This window comes from Phaethon aethereus, assembly GCF_964289735.1.
Source record: "Phaethon aethereus genome assembly, chromosome: 2".
In the NCBI taxonomy this organism is placed as follows: Eukaryota; Metazoa; Chordata; class Aves; order Phaethontiformes; family Phaethontidae; genus Phaethon; species Phaethon aethereus.
Window position 1 is genome coordinate 164,223,492 of NC_138582.1, and position 18,650 is coordinate 164,242,141.

At 41.6% G+C, this 18,650-nt stretch overlaps 1 protein-coding gene across 1 annotated transcript in view; it reads right to left on the reverse strand.

Annotated features, from left to right (window-relative positions):
* GALNT11 (polypeptide N-acetylgalactosaminyltransferase 11) overlaps positions 1 to 18,650 on the reverse strand; it is a gene marked incomplete at both ends in the record, with an annotated part of 40,808 nt that overhangs the window by 17,427 nt on the left and 4,731 nt on the right. Inside the window, 5 exons of the mRNA XM_082015352.1 lie at positions 1,890 to 2,007; positions 4,864 to 5,113; positions 7,376 to 7,501; positions 13,239 to 13,405; positions 15,396 to 15,519. Coding sequence (XP_081871478.1) covers positions 1,890 to 2,007; positions 4,864 to 5,113; positions 7,376 to 7,501; positions 13,239 to 13,405; positions 15,396 to 15,519 — 785 coding nt within the window. The remainder of the gene's footprint in view (positions 1 to 1,889; positions 2,008 to 4,863; positions 5,114 to 7,375; positions 7,502 to 13,238; positions 13,406 to 15,395; positions 15,520 to 18,650) is intronic.

Below are 18,650 nucleotides of genomic sequence, written 5' to 3' on the forward strand. Positions count from 1 at the left end.
ATTAGGTGTCAGCAATATCATGCTTTCTGACAAGTTAAATTAATAAATCTTCAGGTTACAAAAGACTATTTTTGTCATATCATCACTCTTTCCACAAAACACACCATGGTTTTCACAAAACAAACAGTAAATGTTGTAAAATTTTATGCTCTAATGACCTCTTAGAAAACACTGAAACACATGGGCTGAGATTCAACTTGCAGATTAAGATATCGAAATTTATTTGCCTAGATGAGAATTCAATGTCCACACTTCCACTGTAGATAATGAAGATCAGTCAGTATCATTAAGTGTTATTAAGTGTATTAAGTGTTCAAAAAATGTGTGGATGTGGCGCTTCAGGACATGGTTTAGGGGACATGGTGGCGCTGGATTAATGGTTGGACTTGATGATCTTGAAGGTCCTTTCCAACCTAGTGATTCTGTGATCATCAAGGGAGCCTGGAGAACTTTTCAACTAAATATAAACACCTATTTATATAAACACCTATTTTACACAGCTGTTTATTTCTGTTAAGTATATGGGAACTCAGAAATACTGTTCACATTCAGATACTACATTTGGGTGCCTTAATCCAGCTCCATTGCACCCCAGATCTAGATTTCATTTACACACTGCTTCCATTTATTTTTTTAAATTTCTTTTTGAACTTCAGCTTCCAGCAAATTATCATCATTGGCCCTTTGTTGGACTAATGTGTTCTCCAACCTCAGAAAAATCTTCTCACATTAGCAGTTTATAATCAAGTCACTTTTAAAACTCCTCCTGGATAAGATAAAAGACTCAAGTTCTTTATAGCTCTCCCCCAGGGAGAGCGGGTTTCAAGACCTTATAAAGCTCTCTCAATATACTCCCATTTTTCAAAGCCCTTTTTATTGACACTGTATTACACAGTAACAACAATAATTTCCTAAAACTCCATACACTTCTACTCAGATATCCAATAATTATATTTTGTACTAAAAACTTGAAATATTTTATTTATTCAGTACATACACTTTAAAGTCACGCAAGTTTATGAAATGCCAGTTCTTATTTTTGCGCTCTAGTCTTGATTTCTCTAATGACCCCATTTGACAGATTTCTCTAAAGTTTTGGGGGTTGTGTGTTTCATTTCGGGTCGGGTTTTTTTTTAATGTTAACTTCACTTTTTAATCCTCTTTTTATATTTTTCGTGATAGCATCTCATTTTCAGGCAGACTCTTGTCAAACCTATTGATGAATCCACTCTACAAAAGTGAAGAGGTAAACTTGACATTGAGCACAAAAAGTCATTTTTCTTTCAGTGAGGTGACAGAGAAGATGAGATAAAATATAGAAAGCCCAATGAAGTATCACTTTTGAATTTCCTGATTACAACTTTCTCGGTTTTTTTACCAACGAAGTTGACTCCTCTACATGACTCTTAATTCAGTTATAAAATATTTACATTTCCAGACCCTCAAAAAGAAGGCTGAAGTGTCTGAAAAGCCCATACATGTCTAAGGAAATATAATAAGCTTATTTATTATCAATGTTGCTGTGAGCCATGCATCTTTTTAACTGACTTGTGAAATCCATTACACATTGCTTATAAACTAATTTCAGAAATTTGCATGATTATTCTTTTCTTACGCTTCTCTATAGGTACTATAAAATGCTCCACCAAACACAGAAAAAGCCACAAACATTTAACTACAGAACCCAAAATTGTCTTTAATCTTCCTATTAAAACTTAACTGATGATTATTGTAAAGGCAGTTACTGTGCACTGAAGGCATCCTTCCTGGGAACAAAACTGCCAATTTCTGTGTGCACATGGCTTCCAGTGCTAAAGAAATTGTATATAAGGAAGAGAAGCAGCCAGACACTGAGGTTCATACTCCAATACACATAAAAACCAGATTACCCGAAAAGATATTTCCAGATTTTCTCCTCCCCAGATGTCCATGCCACTATCATATTGTCCAAGTTCATTAAAGTACTCACGAGCCATAGCAAATAGGCCTCCAGCCATAGTAGGTGACCTAAAAAGGAATATTGAAAGAAGTTTATTTTCTTTTAGACAGAAAAACAACACAGTAATTTTAGCTGAATCAGCTACTTTCAAAGCTTAAATTTAGACCTACATAATACAATTTAAATCCTGCAGACACTAGAAATCATCAGATCACACTTCTACCCTCAAAACATTTTCAAAAGCAGACCTGTAAGTGGTATCTGTGATCTTTCATTATTCCAATACCAATCAACCATATTGAGGAAAAGGGGTAGGGCAGGGAAAGAACAAAGTGGCCATCTGGGGAAAGAGGAAAGGGGAAAGGGGAAAACCTGTGCAAGTTTGGAGTCCATCAAGTTTTCTACAGTGAAACGTAGGAGCTGCCTTTAATTTGATCTGCCTTTACCAGAAGCTATTTCCCCTACAAACACGTACACTCGCACACAGTAATGTGTTCTTCCCCCTCTAACAGGGGCAAATGATACAGACCAGGTTTGACTGAACTGCAGGAGGAGTAGAATCCAGAGTATACATTACTTTCCCATATTAAATTAGATCAAGAAACAAGGTCCAAATTTAAATTATACAAGCCAGGGGGCTGCTAAAAGAAATACCACTCTCTCTCATAGATAGTATTTAAATACCATAGAAGCATTGTTCCATCATTGATGCAATGATCAGTTTATAGGTAGGTTATTTACAGGTTTTTATATTTGCATAGATGTTCTTTTCGGGGTTTCCCAGTTTTTTCCTTTGCCTATGTGTTACTAGAATGGCGCTCTTCTTTGTAAAATCTGTATATGATCCCTGTTGTACAGTATCTAAACTGAATTGCTACTGTATCACAAAGCTATAATATGCAGATGCCCTAGAAGAGCATGAAAGAGAGTAAAAACACTACATAAATACGACATGATAGTTGGAACATCTGGGAACAGGCTTCTCATCTTTGTTAATAAAAACCTGTGATGAAACCAAGCCTAAGTCTGGATTTCCTTGCTTGTTCTCACACAATTTTCTACTTTCTGTCACTTTAAAACCTGGGTTGAAAGGTTGCTCTCAATGTTTCCATCCCTGACACCAAAATATTTCATTATGAAGGTTTTTAAAATGTAAAACATAAGACCTTCCATTTGATGAAGAGCCATTTTCAAAGGTTAAATAGCCATCTAGCTTCTTTTTCAAAGCAGGCAGAGACCTCTAAGTAGGAAAAGTCACTTTCATACTCCGAAAATGTAATCTTTTTAGGTGATTAGACTCCCTTTAAAGTTCTCTGCCTTTTCCATCGGAGTTTTTCCTAAAAGTGAGTTGAAAGAATGCAACAATGGTGTTGAACACAGGAAGAACTAACCTTCAGGCATGCCCCAGATTAACTGTGAGAACAGCTCTTAACAGAATAAGGATTTTAAGATGGTCTATGCTGGTTCCCCATTCAGATTTTCCCAGCCTGTCATTTCCCTTCTAGCTTCAGAAACTGCCACAGTGACACCTTCCAAACAAGCCAGTCAAACTGTTAAGTAACTTAAGGATTTTCCTGGCTTCTCAGACCAAATCTTGTGATGGGTAGACATGGAAAGACTAACTGCAGAGCTGTCAGACCACAGCAGAGAACCTTGTGCTGGAGCTGCTTGCATCAGCCTGAAATGCTCTTCATTTACAGTCCAAGAAAAGAGAATGAAAGCGAGATGAGACTGCCCAACTTCTGATTCACTTTGCAAATCTTATAAAAGTACCACATTCTCTGCAAGGAGTCAGTTTGTAAAAAAGGTAAAGTTTTTCCACCTTACAAGCCTGAATTCTGTAGTGAGATGGTTACCTGCAAGTAGAAGCAGCACAATCAGCTTCTTGGCACTGCTCTACCAGCACTGTCCCTTCTCATGAACAGATTCACACTGGGACAGCTTCTATTCTCATGTCTGAACCATATGTGTCTGCTGCTGAAAAAAGGTGTCTAGTCAAATCATTTTGTAACAGTTACGTGTCCAGTAGGAACCAGATATTGCCAGTTCTGTACAGGCAAGCCAGCCATCAATGGTCAAAAGATTAAGGAAGGTAACTTTCAAGTCTTACTGTAAGCTTTATAGCAAGACCTTTATTTCAGAATGACTCTCAAGCAATTCAGACTGCAAAAACAATATGGACAGGCTTCCAAGCAGACAGTTTTAGCATTTGCCACACTGTGCAAAGGGACAAGTAATATTTTAAAGATGGTTTTTACATCCATGTGTGTTCATTTAGAAAGCTTTATGACAAAATAGTTGCTTGTTTGAGGACAAATATAAATGAAATCTGAAGCAAAAAATAATATTGACATAGAAAATTACCATACGCTCTGATGTTCTCTCCCATCAACTACGAAACCATCTTCCTATTACCACAAAAATATATTCTCCTAATCTAGCAATTCTTAAGCATTTCATCACAGAAACTATAGAGCCTATGTTAGTGGGGTATGCAGGCTATTACCAGAACAAAGGCAATTATCAAAATCATCATTAAGCCAAATGCAATGACAGACTGGAAACAAACATCAATGCATAGCTCAAAAGTTAAATTATTGGATAGATTTAATACAGAATAGTGTAAGTTTTTTAAGAGTTTTGTCTTTAGCAAAAGCTGCTGTTGTACAAGCATTCTCTAAAAGTGTGCTTTCTTGAGCTAATAAGACAGATATATCTAATTCATGATGAAATGTGAAGAATTAAACTGAAATGGGTAAGAGTAACCAATATTATTTCTAAGTAAAATAAACAAGTCAGACATTTGACAGGTTAGGCATCTGCTTCTAGAACTGCACACCCAGATACACTCCACAATGCTTAAGAAGTGCTTCTGGTCATCCATACGTTACACAGAGCTTCACACCATGCAGGAGGAGCCTTACTTGATCGGAGCAGTGGGCCCCTCGGGTCCCTCCAGTTCTGACAAAGGAACAAGATCCCACTTAAAGTGCAGGCCCCAGTTAAACCCTCCACGCACAACTGGGGAAGAGCTGTAGGCAAGCGTGTCAGCACTGATTATGTCAATCACAGGGCACACCACAGTCCTGCGATCTTCTCTGATGGGAGTCAGCAGAGGTTGTAACCACATCTCGTTCACCTCACAGTGACTGTCCAGGAATACCAGCACTTTCCCTGCAGTGGCCAAAGCACACAAAACACAAAGATCCATGGTAAGGTGAAACACACAAACACATACGCAATTATATCAGCCGCATCCTCAGCACCCTGTGTAACAGCGGGGAAACACCATCTGCATTGGAAACGCTGACAAACCAGAGACTCCACAGGGACTAGTTCAGTCACAGAGGCAGAAGGTAGATCCTGTTTAGCTATGAAATGCTCATGGGGGCTGTTGTTTGCATTTCTTTGACAGGGTTTTATAGTAGTCACGTGTTCTACCCAGACTGAGCAGAGCTACGGTACTTTAAAGGAAGCATCATCAGAGCAGCCCTCGGAGTCAGGCGGTGCATTTGCCCTAATGCAGAGCACCTCCCACACCTGCGTTAGGCTACAGAGACAGCCAGAGATCACAGATACTGGGCTGGATGAATTATCCCCACGACAAAGCTGGTTTTCTCCACTGACTGTCATCGGTTTGGGCTCGCTTCATATCACACTTCAGCATCCATCCAGTTACTGATGCAGCTAAGATCTGTGGACTTTAAACCAAGTCATTCCGATTAATTAATCTGCAGTCATCCATGACAAAGGCCACAACGTTTCAATTCCTGAATATAAAGTAACATAGAGCATCTCCCCAGTTCATTAGCTCTAGAGTGATTGTGGATTCATACCAGTTTAACAGGAGAGTGAATGTTCATGGGCAAAGCCAAATCCAGTATTAGACCAAGCAACGCTTCAGTCCAATCAGTTTACATGGGGATTATCCACCATGGTCAGAGAGGACAGTTTGATCCATAAGACACCTTCAGGTTCAGTTGGTCTAAAAAGTCATCTGAACTCTTATGACACAACATAAATTTTATGCTTATTCTATTTAACACTAGAATAATGGGAAAGAGCTTTAAAGAAAACAACTTTGCAACGTACAAATATGAGTCACCCATTAACAACAGACAGTATTTGACTGAGGAGAAAAAGAAGAAAGAGAAAAAGACTCCAGCAGTTCAGAAAAGCAATAAAATGACTTAAAATTGCATTAACTCGAATCCTAGCACAGCTTGGAAAGTGAAAGCACAATTTTCTCCCTGGATTATGCCATTACAATGCTAATGAGTAAACTCCAATTAAGAGACTTTATTGGCCACTCAAAATTATTTGAGAAAGTAGCAGATACTTTCTCAGACGCAAAAGAATTTAACCAAAAGCGTATTATGGTAAAAGGCACACACAGCGTACATAAAGCACAAAAAGCTGTTTATCCCAATTAACACACTGCAACAACAGAAAAGCTTGTATGACAAACATTACAATTAGACTGGCGAATTAGAAACCAGATTAGAAGGAATAAGGAAGCAGATTGCCATTTTAGAGCAATTTTTACATGAAAAATTTCAGAAAATATTCTGTGACCACATATCTAATGCAGATGTAGATTCTTTCAGGGCAGGGATAGGGAAAATTCTACATTGCCTCACTACATTTTATCAAATACTGGTTTTGTTTTACTATTTCACTGACCCATTCTAAAAAGTTAGCTCATTTTATTGAAAGCAAATGTTCACAGGAAGGAGGGGGGAAAAAAAAAAAAAACAAAACACAAACCAGCAGGTCAGACAAGGTTTAAAAGACACTCAAATCTGGCTCCAAATTTGCAAAGTCATTGTTTGGGTGACTTGAAAAAACATCTTCCCCTTCTTACACAGCATAGATTTTCTAAATTTAATTACAAACTATAAAAGCAGTGAAATTATTATATCTACTCTATATTTATGTATAAGCAAGTACCAAGTCCTCCTTGCTTCTTTCTCACGGAGTAACAGAAAAACCTCAGGTGAGGACTAATTCAGTAAAGCTATGAGGAAATACTGGAGGAAACTATATAAAGACCATGGTCAACTGCATGATACAAATATTTAAATGCACAGGTAATGTTAGTTAAGGTCTCCGTATTACTGAAGACACTTTGTGTAGGTCTTGAGACATACGTTAATATGACAGCCAAAGATCAATGTAATTGACTCATTGCAAAGTCACTGATATTCCGAAACAATTGGTAAAATGTCTCTCACCTAAAATAGCATTACCCCAAATCTTTCTTCCCCTGTGCTAAGTTGTGTAGCTTAGAACACAGCACGACATGCAGAGTCCCTACGGTGGGCTAAAGCAAGCACAGGTCAAACATTCAATATTTAAAAGAGCTGCGCTGCAGAAAGAGAAGTCACTCAACTTATGATCAAAGTATGTAAGGAACAGAGAAACAAGGAAGTATACCTGTGGCATGAGAGGCTCCAATCATCCTTCCTCGAATCAAGCCTTCCCGCTTCTCATTTCTTACCAATTTTGTGGTTTTGGGAAGCTGAGTTTTAACATATTCACCCAAGTCTTTCTTCAAGTCAGCTGAGAAAAGAAAAACACAAGTTCAACAACAGGATGGAAACTGTGAAAGCTTTGTTTAAAATCCCAAGATATTCAACACAAAAAGGACCAAAAACTTGATCAAAAAACCAATACAGCACAGCTTCAGACCAAGAGTATCAAAAAGACAGTCACTCATCCCACATCCTACACCTGCCCTGCAATTCCTGTGGCCTTTTTTTGGTGTTTTATTCACATGTTTTCCTATTAACTGCTTCATTTTTTCCTGCTGCATTGCGGAAACCCACATGGACAAAGCAGATACATGACTATTGATGGACCATATGATTGGGCCCTCCACAGGCGCATTCCTGCTGATAAGCACTTCCATGTATTTTCCCAACCACCTTTTTATGCAATGCCTGTGTCTCAGGTTTTATACTTAGCCTTGGTTTCCTCAATACCGACTGGATTGTTATTTTTTTGTTCTGTTTGCAAATCCTTTAGTACAATATGACTCAAGTTAACCAGAACTACTACATTCTATGCTAAAAGGAATTACTGCTGCTAAAAAAAAAAAAATTAAAAAAATCAAAACAAAAGAAAAGTCATTGTACAAAGAAATAGCATCTCTCTTTCCAAATTCTTCTCATGGTAACTGTCATTTGCAGCAGAAGTAGTGAAAGCCCTTTCACAGAGGGAAGTGAGTTAAATTACTGTGTTCCATCCACTAAAACAAACACATCTTTAAAAAGTAGCATGAAGACACCTTTCATTATCACTACCTGCTTAGCCAATACAATAGCAGATACAAGGAATTACAACTTGGTCTCAGGTGGCTGCTTTTCTAAAAGCCAAAAGGATCAAAGACACTGCTGGCAATCGTGTGCTTTTGAAGGAGAGCAAGGTTCGCTGAAGTCAGTAAGCACTACTGTAACTTAACTAACATCAGTGGTGACTGCAAGAATAATGATACTTTTTATTTGCTTCCCCCCCGCCCCCAACCCCGAAGACAGTGGTTTCTAGCATTAAAGCAGGCAGCAAGGTTTTACTGTTGAAGAGAAGATGGACACATTAAGACCGATGTAATTGAAAACCAGATGTTAATAAGCTTATGAAGAAATAAAGAGGAATATAAAATGATGAAAAACAAAAAGCCAGCTGAGACTTTATCATAGAGAACCCTGGAATAGAGAGGCAGACAGATTTTCAACAGAAGATATGATGGAATAAATATTATTATGCTGATGAATGTCAGTTGAAACATTAAAGTTGCCGTTAACAAGATTAAATGCCAAAGGAATATATGTGGAAGCCAGAGCTGTAACCTTCAGGGAGTACAAGAACTTTCAAGCAGCCAGACTAAAAAGGAGATTCCCAGGAGCAACTCCAGATGTTAAAATCTCAGCCTTTGTGCTGCAAGGCAGCATTGTGGATCAAGAATGAGGAGGTACCTGTGGTGGGCTAACCCTGGCTGGACACCAGGCACCCACCAAAGCCACTCTTCCTCCCCCCTCCTCAGCTGGACAGAGAGAAAATACAATGAAAGGCTCATGGGCCGAGACAAGGACAGGGAGAGATCACTCACCAGTGACCATAACCAGCAATACAGACTTGACTTAGGGAAAATTAATTTATTATCAATCAAATCAGAGTAGGATAATGAGAAAATAAAAACTAAATCTTAACATCCCCCCCCCGCTTCCTCCTGGGCTCAACTTCACTCCCGATTTCTCTCCTTCCTCCCCCCGAGCGGGAGAATGGGGGGAATGGGGAATGGGGGTTGTGGTCAGTTCATCACACCTGGTCTCTGCCGCTCCTTCCTCCTCAGGGGGAGGACTCCTCACCCTCTGCCCTGCTCCAGCATGGGGTCCCTCCCACGGGAGACCGTCCTCCATGAACTTCTCCAGCGTGAGTCCTTGCCATGGGCTGCAGTTCTTCACGAGCTGGTCCAGCCTGGGTCCCCCACGGGTGCCGTCCTTCAGGAACAGGCTGCTCCAGCCTGGGCCCCCCACGGGTGCCGTCCTTCAGGAACAGGCTGCTCCAGCCTGGGCCCCCCACAGGGTCCCAGGTCCTGCCAGCAAACCTGCTCCAGCCGGGGCTCCTCTCTCTCCCCACGGGGCCACAGGCCCTGCCAGGAGCCAGCCCCAGCACGGGCTGCCCACGGGGTCACGGCCTCCTTCGGGCATCCCCCTGCCCTGGCGTGGGGCCTTCCCCAGGTGCGGGTGCAGATCTGCTCCCCCGTGGAGCTCCATGGCCGCAGGGGCACCGCTGGCCTCCCCGGGGGCTGCCGGGGACCCTCTGCTCCGGCACCTGGAGCCCTCCTGCCCCTCCTGCTCTGGGCTGGGAGCTGCGGGGCTGCTCCTCTCATACATTCTCACTCCTCTCTCCGGCTGCCATTGCTGTTTTTAAGGCTTTTTTTCCCCCTTCTTAGCTCTGTTCCCCCAACAGCGCTACCACCGTCGCTGACGGGCTTGGCCTTGGCCAGTGGTGGGTCCATCTTGTAGCCGGCTGCACTGGCTCTGCCGGACACAGGGGAAGCTTCTGGCAGCTTCTCACAGAAGCCGTCCCTGCAGCCCCCCCCACTACCAAAACCTTGCCAGGCAAACCCAATACAGTAACACATAGCAAATATGGTGCTAGAGAATATTCTAGGACAAAGAAAAATCTCTGGAGAGATACCAACTGGATTCACCTGGGTCACAGGAATTCTCTCCCCTGGTCTTGAATGTGACACAATATGCCACGGATAATAGGAAAGATTTTTTTTGAGAAAGTCTCCTAGAAAGTTGATGAAATAAAGTCAACTCTAGGATGCTACCCAAATGAGATACTCAAATAAGCAGGACAGAAGGATTTGCAAATCTAAAATAATCTAGTGCTTGATTATCTTCACTTGATGTATCATTGCAAGGGAAAGAGTGTACAGCTGCAGAAAACAAAGGGCTAGCACAGGGCAGAAGAGGACAGTTACTGAACTCAGCACTTAGGGCAGATAAGGCTGCATGAATGGACACACAATACAAATATCAATAGTTTTGCATGTGCGATGGCATATGTAAACTTCTGAAAATAGCAGAAGACAAAAAAAAAGTCATGTCCATAGCAGTCACTAAACCAGGCCCACAACATGGGCTTGAACAGCAGAATGTAAGAACCAGTAGTACCTAATGGCAAACATGCTCTCAGAGTACAGTTTTGACCTGGAGAAGTTAGCATTCTGCTGGAACTTGTGCCCAGCCATTGCCTGGGACTGAACATATCATGAACCATTCTCAATAGGCAGTTTAGTCTCAGACACCTTTTGGGGTTTCCGTTATTGATGGGGTTTTGCGTGTCAACTTCATGTCCACTGGGAAGACTGATTTCTTCTGACATAACCCCAAAAATTGCTTCAATACAGCCTGTCTGAGAAATTTTTCTCCAAGGAGACAATTGCTCCCTTTTAGCCAGTAGTTACTTTAGCCATTATCTTCCTCCATATGTATGTAACGAAGGTTCCTCCAAACAAGAAGCATCTAGGATGGGAGTCAGGGGTGTTATTATGTTAAAGTACTGAGCTGCAGACAATTCACCAAGCTCTTGATACCACTTTCCTGTTCTTCAATCTCTTCCTCTGCATAAAAAAATGCCTCCAGTAACAGCCTTCAACATATCCTGTAGGCTCTTCCATAACAGATAAGCCTAAATCAGGGAGAAGGAGGTTGTACTAGAAAAAGAAATCCTGCCTTGCAGCAAAGGGAAAGAAAAACATAGCAGTGGGCTCAGCTGAGCCATAGAAATGCCTACTTAGCTAGTAAGATTGTTGACGATTGAGTGTAAGAAGCTTTATGAGGCAAAACTAGATGCAAAGACCCAAGCTTTCCACAACAGCACTGACGTGCAGCAGAGCTTCTATACTTAAAGCTGAAGAAATAGGCAGAATTTAATCTCAGATGCTGTTTCAGGAAGTATGTAATGTAGGGAAAATGGATTAAAAACAAATAAAAACCGAAGAGGCATAGAGATTAAACAATTTGCCCAAGCTTACGAGATCCATGGTACAGACAAAGTCTTTATCCATTTCCTCAGGCACAAAACTAGCTTTGCTTTTCTTCAGCTGTAAAATTCCATCCATCAAAATTAAGCAGCGGTGCAAAGGTCAGTAGTATCATCATCGAGAGCAGTAATTCTCTGTATAAACAACATCTCCTCCCATCTTCAGCTTCAAAACATATTTGTTTGAAGTCAGAAAGGTAAAAGTAGCTACTTGAATGTTTTGAACCTAATTTGGCCTTCTAATTAGCAACAGACCAGAATAGCGATGGTATTACCACCTAAACAAAGGCATTCATCAACCAAATGCATTACCATATTCAAAAGACTGAGTTTTGAAGTAAGCTTAGTTCTGAATACGAAGGTTACAAAACTTTAAAAGAACAAATTGCACAAGAGACTTTGTAGCAAAGAGTGTGTATTGCTTCCAAAACACAAAACAACAAAATAAGCTTTTTAATATTACGCCTTCTTATCAGCAAGGGACAGCATGTTTGATCTTTATTCTTTCCTGTTTCTTAACATTTGATCTGACCTCAGAGAAATAAACCAGCTGCATAACAAGAGAATTTCATTCTACATTATACATATCTAATCAGTCTCTTAGAGCAAGTGAGACCTTAACCCAGAAACCAAACAACGAGACCAAGGGAGCTAATTATATGTACTAAAAATCTAAAAATCATTTTAAAAATGCAAAAAGTTGTGGATCTGTACAGCGGCAAGCAGGGAAGTTGCACAGTCTTGCTTGCAAGTACTGCTATGCTAACACATTCCTTAACAGGCATTTCGCTTTTGAAGTGCCAAAACACTTGAATTGCGTGTCTGCCTTTGCCTTGTCCATCATTGGAGAGGAAAATGCCGAAGCACCAATCTTGCAACAGCAGCAAAGCAATTCTGCAAGTTTTAACCCTCTAGGGCCCCTCCCAGACTGAGGGGGGGGAGGCTGCTCCGCTCCACCAAGGGCCAGGGACAGCTACTCCGAGGGTGGCCACAAGAGGCTGTGCGAGAGCCACGCAGAGCCCCCCAGCAAAGGCTGAGCTCCGACTTCAGCACGCCACCAGTCTGAGAGGCTGAGCAAGTACAAAAAAACAAGGCCGACGCATTGTTTCCATAGTGCCACAACAACTTACTCGCAAGACCGCAGCTGAGACTATATGCATTCAATTCTTTTCAGATGCATTCACAGTCAGTATTGGCCTACACGGTTTATGTAGTGTAATCTGCTCCAAGCACCAGAGTAACCCGAGCAAGGTACTGTTAAAAACAGCTATACTATCAACAACTACTTAATCATCCCCTCCGCAAATATACACTCCTCATTATGAGCTTCAAAACCTGTTTTTGAATGTTCAAGTCTGCATGATACAAAGCTCACCAGTAAAATGGCACCGGTGTCAAAGTGGATGTCATCTTGGGCTTCTCAGAACATCATGCATCTGTACTGGCTGGCACTTTTTGAAGATGGAATGCAGTACAAATTTGTTTTGCATCATGGCTTCCACGTTTTTATTTTGACCAGTCAATAAAGCACAGGAAGGTCAAGAAGTGTAGGCTGCCCAGCGAAGTGGTGGAGTCACCATCACCGGAGGTGTTCAAAAAACATATAGGTATGGCTCTTCGGGACATGGTTTAGTTGGCATGGTGGTGTTGGGTTTACGGTTGGACTTAATGATCTTAGAGGTCTTTTCCAACCTTAATGATTCTATGATTCTATGAAAGCATTACTGAAAAGTTCTCTCACCCAATTCACTGTTGTCATCCACCAGAATAATTTCATGAAGAAGGTTTGCAGGAGTACGATCCAGGACACTATGTACTGTGCGAAGCAGGGCAGAAAGCGCTTCATTGTAGAAACAGATAATAACGCTGGCTGATGGCAGATCAGAAGGGTAGGACTTCTCTCTACATCTGCAAACAGAAATATAGTAGTTATCACTTTATTGTCAGCAGGATTTCCATAGAGCTAGGTCACTAACAAAACTTCATAAAGAACAAGCAAGCATTACATGTGTAGGAAGAACCTCTGACTTGACGAAAAAGAGGTCAGGCATAGAACATCGATAGTAGGGCTCAGCATAGTAAGTTACTCTCCACATAATACAGACTTATAATTAACACTGCTACTTGTTAGAAAACAGAGGATATGATGGATTGGGGTGGGAGTGAGAATCACAGATCCTCAAGACATAAACAAGAGAAAACACTAAGGGCTTGTTTCAGCTGTCAAAACACTGTCTAGTACCCTTGGGTAGCTTAGACATGTACAGGAATGGCAAATATGACACAAGGCCTACAAAAACCCCACAACTTTATTGGCCAGCTGCTGGAGAGGAGGTTGGATATCCCAGAATACTTCCAATGATGCTAAATACCTATTCAGACAACCAAGGTTGGGATTCAGCCTGCAGATTAAGACACTTAAATCTAGTTACAGCTTGTCAGTGGAGTATAGGCAGGGTTCAGTCCACCCTAAGGCTGACAAGGGCATTTTGTCAGCTGAAGAGCTCCGCATGCTCCATTAACTGCGTTGACTGGATCTCTGCTAATTATAATAAAAGCAGAGACAACTGACTAACATGCAGCTATCTAAGCATCTTAATCTGCAAGCTGAATCCCACTCAAAGCTAAAGATCATTCTTTCTCCTTATTTTCAAATTTTGTCCATACTTCTTATAGGGCGTGGTATCACAGATTAATGCCATATGAAGATGCCCGGCGTGAGGGAATCCAATAAAAATAAGAAACTATAAATGAAAATCCAGAAGCATACCAGAAAAGGCTTCACTGACTTGGAATGAACTCAGCTCTTCGGAGAGACATTTCAGCAAGTATGATTTGCTACATTTACCCACACCAGAGAAACCACTAAAAAAACAGATGCAGGTCTATTTATTTTTTAATTCAATGTTGGGATTTTTTTATTGTTGTTACAGCAGTGCGTTTTTTCCTCCATATGTGTCAGACAGATTATAGAAAAATATCTGCTTTTTAATAGAAAGTATTCAGAGCAGTGCACTCCAGATACCACGTAAGGACTTTAACTGAGAAACAGAGAGCCTTCGTCATCAGTCATTCTTCTATCTTATCCTCTGTAGGCTTACAACAAACTTGAAATAGTACATAAGGTGAAAGTCTCTTATTATCTTGGGCACTGGAACATTTAACGTCCATCTTTCAAAGGTACCAAACAGAATTATAGCATCTCTTCTGGTAGCTACAGTACTGAGTACCTCAAATTGAAGCTTCAAAAAATAAAAATATCATAGCATGCTTTAAGTAACTGAGTACACAGCTAGCAAGATGAAAGAGATATAGGTATTAGTATATTACAATACTATAATATTAGTATTGCTGGAAAGAAAGTTTGATTTTTAGGTCTTTTCCACATTGACTTTTATTTAAAGTATTATTTTTGGAATTTTGTTTCTATCAAAACAGCTGTCTGACAATCCTACTACTAACAAAAATTAAATTGATATGATAAAAGTTTGAATAAGTGTATATCCAACCTGGTTCTTCATTAAGCATTCTTAAAGTGAATGAAGAATCAGGAAAAAAATACACTTTTCAGGGAATAGCAGTCTTTCTTTTTTCATGGAGCCTGGTTCCTGTAGGGTTTTACCTATCAGATACCTTTTCCAGCTGGCAAAAAAAAAAAGAGATCTCAAGAAAAAATATTCAGTCAAAAAAGACAGAAGAGGCCAAAGAATAAAAATCCTGTCCTCAAGCACTCCTGTTTAAATAGTTGAAAATCTGCCTTCAGCAACAGGAGGCTGAAAGAGTATCTAACAGAAATGTTAATACCAAAAATGTTAAATACTACATCAGGTATAACGTGAGTAACAAGTCCTCGAGCACATGAAACTATACCATGTTCTCTCCAAAAACTAGTACATACTTTACATCTCTTGTATCAGGCACCTCCCTGTGGTATCCCAGCCGATTACTGATAAGCATATTGAAAGCATGCTTCTGATAGCCCAAGTCTCTCACTTCCTGATCTTCTTCATTAAAAATCATTCCTGCAAAAAAAACATGCCAAGATCAGTTAACAGGCTCAAAAATACCCTTTGGAAACAATCAAGGACTGAAACATATGCTTTAACCTCCCCAAAAACCTGTTACGTTCTTCAAAAATCCCTCTGGTTTTGCAAAGTGTATTTCTGTGCAACTATTTTTGTTACACAGATAGGTAGTACTCATAAATAACCCCTGCAGCTATAATAAAATGAAACTATTCTCCAAAGGCTGATGGCTCCATTGTGTCTACTGCCTTACCAGACACACTCCCTTCACTCAAATGGCCTCTAATTCTTAGCACCACCTAAAAACCAACACCAAACCAGCAGAGGACCGACTTTGGCACACAATGCATCAGCACCTATCCATACAGATGAAGGGTCTGTAATATGATTTTTGAGAGATAAAATACATTTACAGGCAGACAGAATGCATGATACGGAGGATTCCCTATCCTCTCTCTGCCCAGCTGAACACAGTGACTTCAGGGATAAGGGGCAACGGCGACGTGTTCCTGGCCGGCACAGCAGACGCGTCTCCTCTGTGACTACGCCACTTTCCCAGGTGCCCTTGCATAACGGGTATGGGGCTCTGCAAGTGGAACCAAACAATAACGAGGAAGATGGTTCACCCAGCTTGGAGGTGTCGCCGAGGTTAAGACGGCCTATGCCCTGCATCAAAACTGCTTCCATGAAGAAAAAAAAGACGGGTCATTGTCTTAGGAGACTCCCTTCTGAAGGGAACAGAAGGCCCAATACGCAGACCAGACCCACTGCTTGGGGAAGTCTGATGCCTCCCCGGGGCCTGGGTTAAAGATGGGAGGAGAAAGCTTTCTACCCTGGTATGGCCCTCAGATCACTAGCCATTACTGATTTTTCAGGTAGGCAGTGATGAAGTTGCAACAAGGTCGCAACAAGAAGTCCAAGGGCAATCAAGAGAGACCTCAGGGCCTTGAGACAACTGGTTAAGGGATCAGGAGCACAAGTAGTGCTCTCCCCTATCCTTCCAGTTGCAGGGAATGATGAGGGAAGAAACAGGAAGAGCCATCGGATCAATACCTGGCTCTGAGCCTGGTGTCACCAGCAGAATTTTGGGGTTTTTTGATCATGGTTTGATTTACATGACACCAGAACTGCTGGCAACAGATAGGGTACACATCTCAAACAGGGAATAGGGTCCTTGCACAAGAGTTGGCAGGGGTGACTGAAAGAGCTTTAAGCTAGATTTGAAGGGGGAAAGGGAAAAAAACCCGGCTCACTAGAGATAAGCCTGGGGGTGGCACACCAATGTTTGAGGGATGATGTGCTAGCGAGGTCTTTCAATCTGCTGTCTCAACAGCGGCAGGGGATGGAGATCCATGTAGCAGCAAAGATGCAAGGGTTATTAACGTGTTAGAAACCATGGAAGCACTTGAGAATGGTCACATAGGAATTAAGGCTTCTCCCCCCAGAAAGGTGGTGGGACCAATAGCCCAACTGAAGCACATCTACACCAATGCATGCAGCATAGGCAGCAAACAGAAGGAGCTGGAAGCCATTGTGCAGATTGAAAACTATATAGTTGCCATCACTGAAACATGGTGGGATGACTTGCACAACTGGAGTGCTGCAATGGATGGCTATAAACTCTTCAGAAGGGATAGGCAAGGAAGGAGAGGCAGTGGAACAGTCCTGTATGTTAGGGAGTGTTTTGATATTAATGATGATGACAATAGGGTTGAGTGCTTATGGGCAAGAATCAGGGGGAAGGGCAATAAGGCAGATATCATGGTGGGAGTCTCTTATAGACCACCCAATCAGGACAAAGAGGCAGATAAAATATTCTATAAGCAGCTGGGAGACGACTCATGGGGGATTTCAACCTACCACACGTTTGCTGGAAATAAAATACAGCAGAGAGGAAACCATCCAGGAGGTTCCTCGAGTGCATGGAAGTTAACTTCCTGACACAGGTGGTGAGTGAGCCAACTAGGGAAGGCACTCTGCTGGACCTGTTGTTTGTGAACAGAGAAGGACTTGTGGGTGATGTGACAGCTGGAGGCCATGTTGGGCACAGTGATCACAAATGATAAGAGTTTTTGATTCTTGGAAAAGTAAGGAGGGGGGTCAGCAGAACTGCTACCTTTGACTTCTGGAGGGTAGGCTTTGGCCTGTTTAGGAGACTGGTTGTCAGAGTCCCCTGGGAGGCAGTCCTGAAAGGAAAAGGACTCCAGTAAGGCTGGACATTCTTCAAGAAGGAAATCTTAAAGACACAGGAGCAGGCGGTGCCCATGTGCTGAAAGATGACCCAGTGGGGAACACCACCAGCCTGGCTGAACATAGAGCTTTGGCTCAAAGTCAGGAAAAAGATGAAAGTTTATGACTTTTGGAAGAAGGGGCAGGCAATTCAGGAGGACTATAAGGATGTCATGAGGTTATGCAGGGAGAAAATTAGAAGGGCCAAAGCCCAACTAGAACTTAATCTGGCTACTACTGTAAAAGACAATAATAAATGTTTCTATAAATACATTAGCAACAAAAGGAGGGTTAAGGAGGATCTCCATCCTTCATTTAATGCGAGGAGAAACACAGTGACAAAGGATGAGGAAAAGGATGAGGTACTTAATACCTTCTTTGCCTTAGTCTTTAACAGTAAGATCAGTTGTTCCTTGGGTACCCAGCCCCCTGAGCTGGAAGACAGGGACAGGGACAGAATGAAGCCCCCATAATCCAAGGGGAAATGATTAGCGACCTGTTATACCACTTAGACATATACAAGTCTATGGGGCTGGATGGAATCCACCCAAGGGTAGAGGGATATGGCAGAAGTGCTCACCAAGCCACTTTCCATCATTTATCAGCAGTCCTCGCTAATCACGGAGGTCCTAGTTGACTGGAAGTTCGCAAATGTGACGCCCATCTACAAGAAGGGCCAGAAGGAGGATCCAGGGAACTACAGGCTTGTCAGTCTGATCACAGTGCCAGGAGCAGATCATCCTGAGTGCCACCACACAGCACATACAAGACAACCAAGTGATGAGGCCCAGTCAGCATGGGTTTCTGAAAGGCAGATCCTGCTTGACCAACCTGATTTCCTTCTATGACAAGGTATCCCACCTATTGGATGAGGGAAAGGCTGTGGATATTGCCTACCT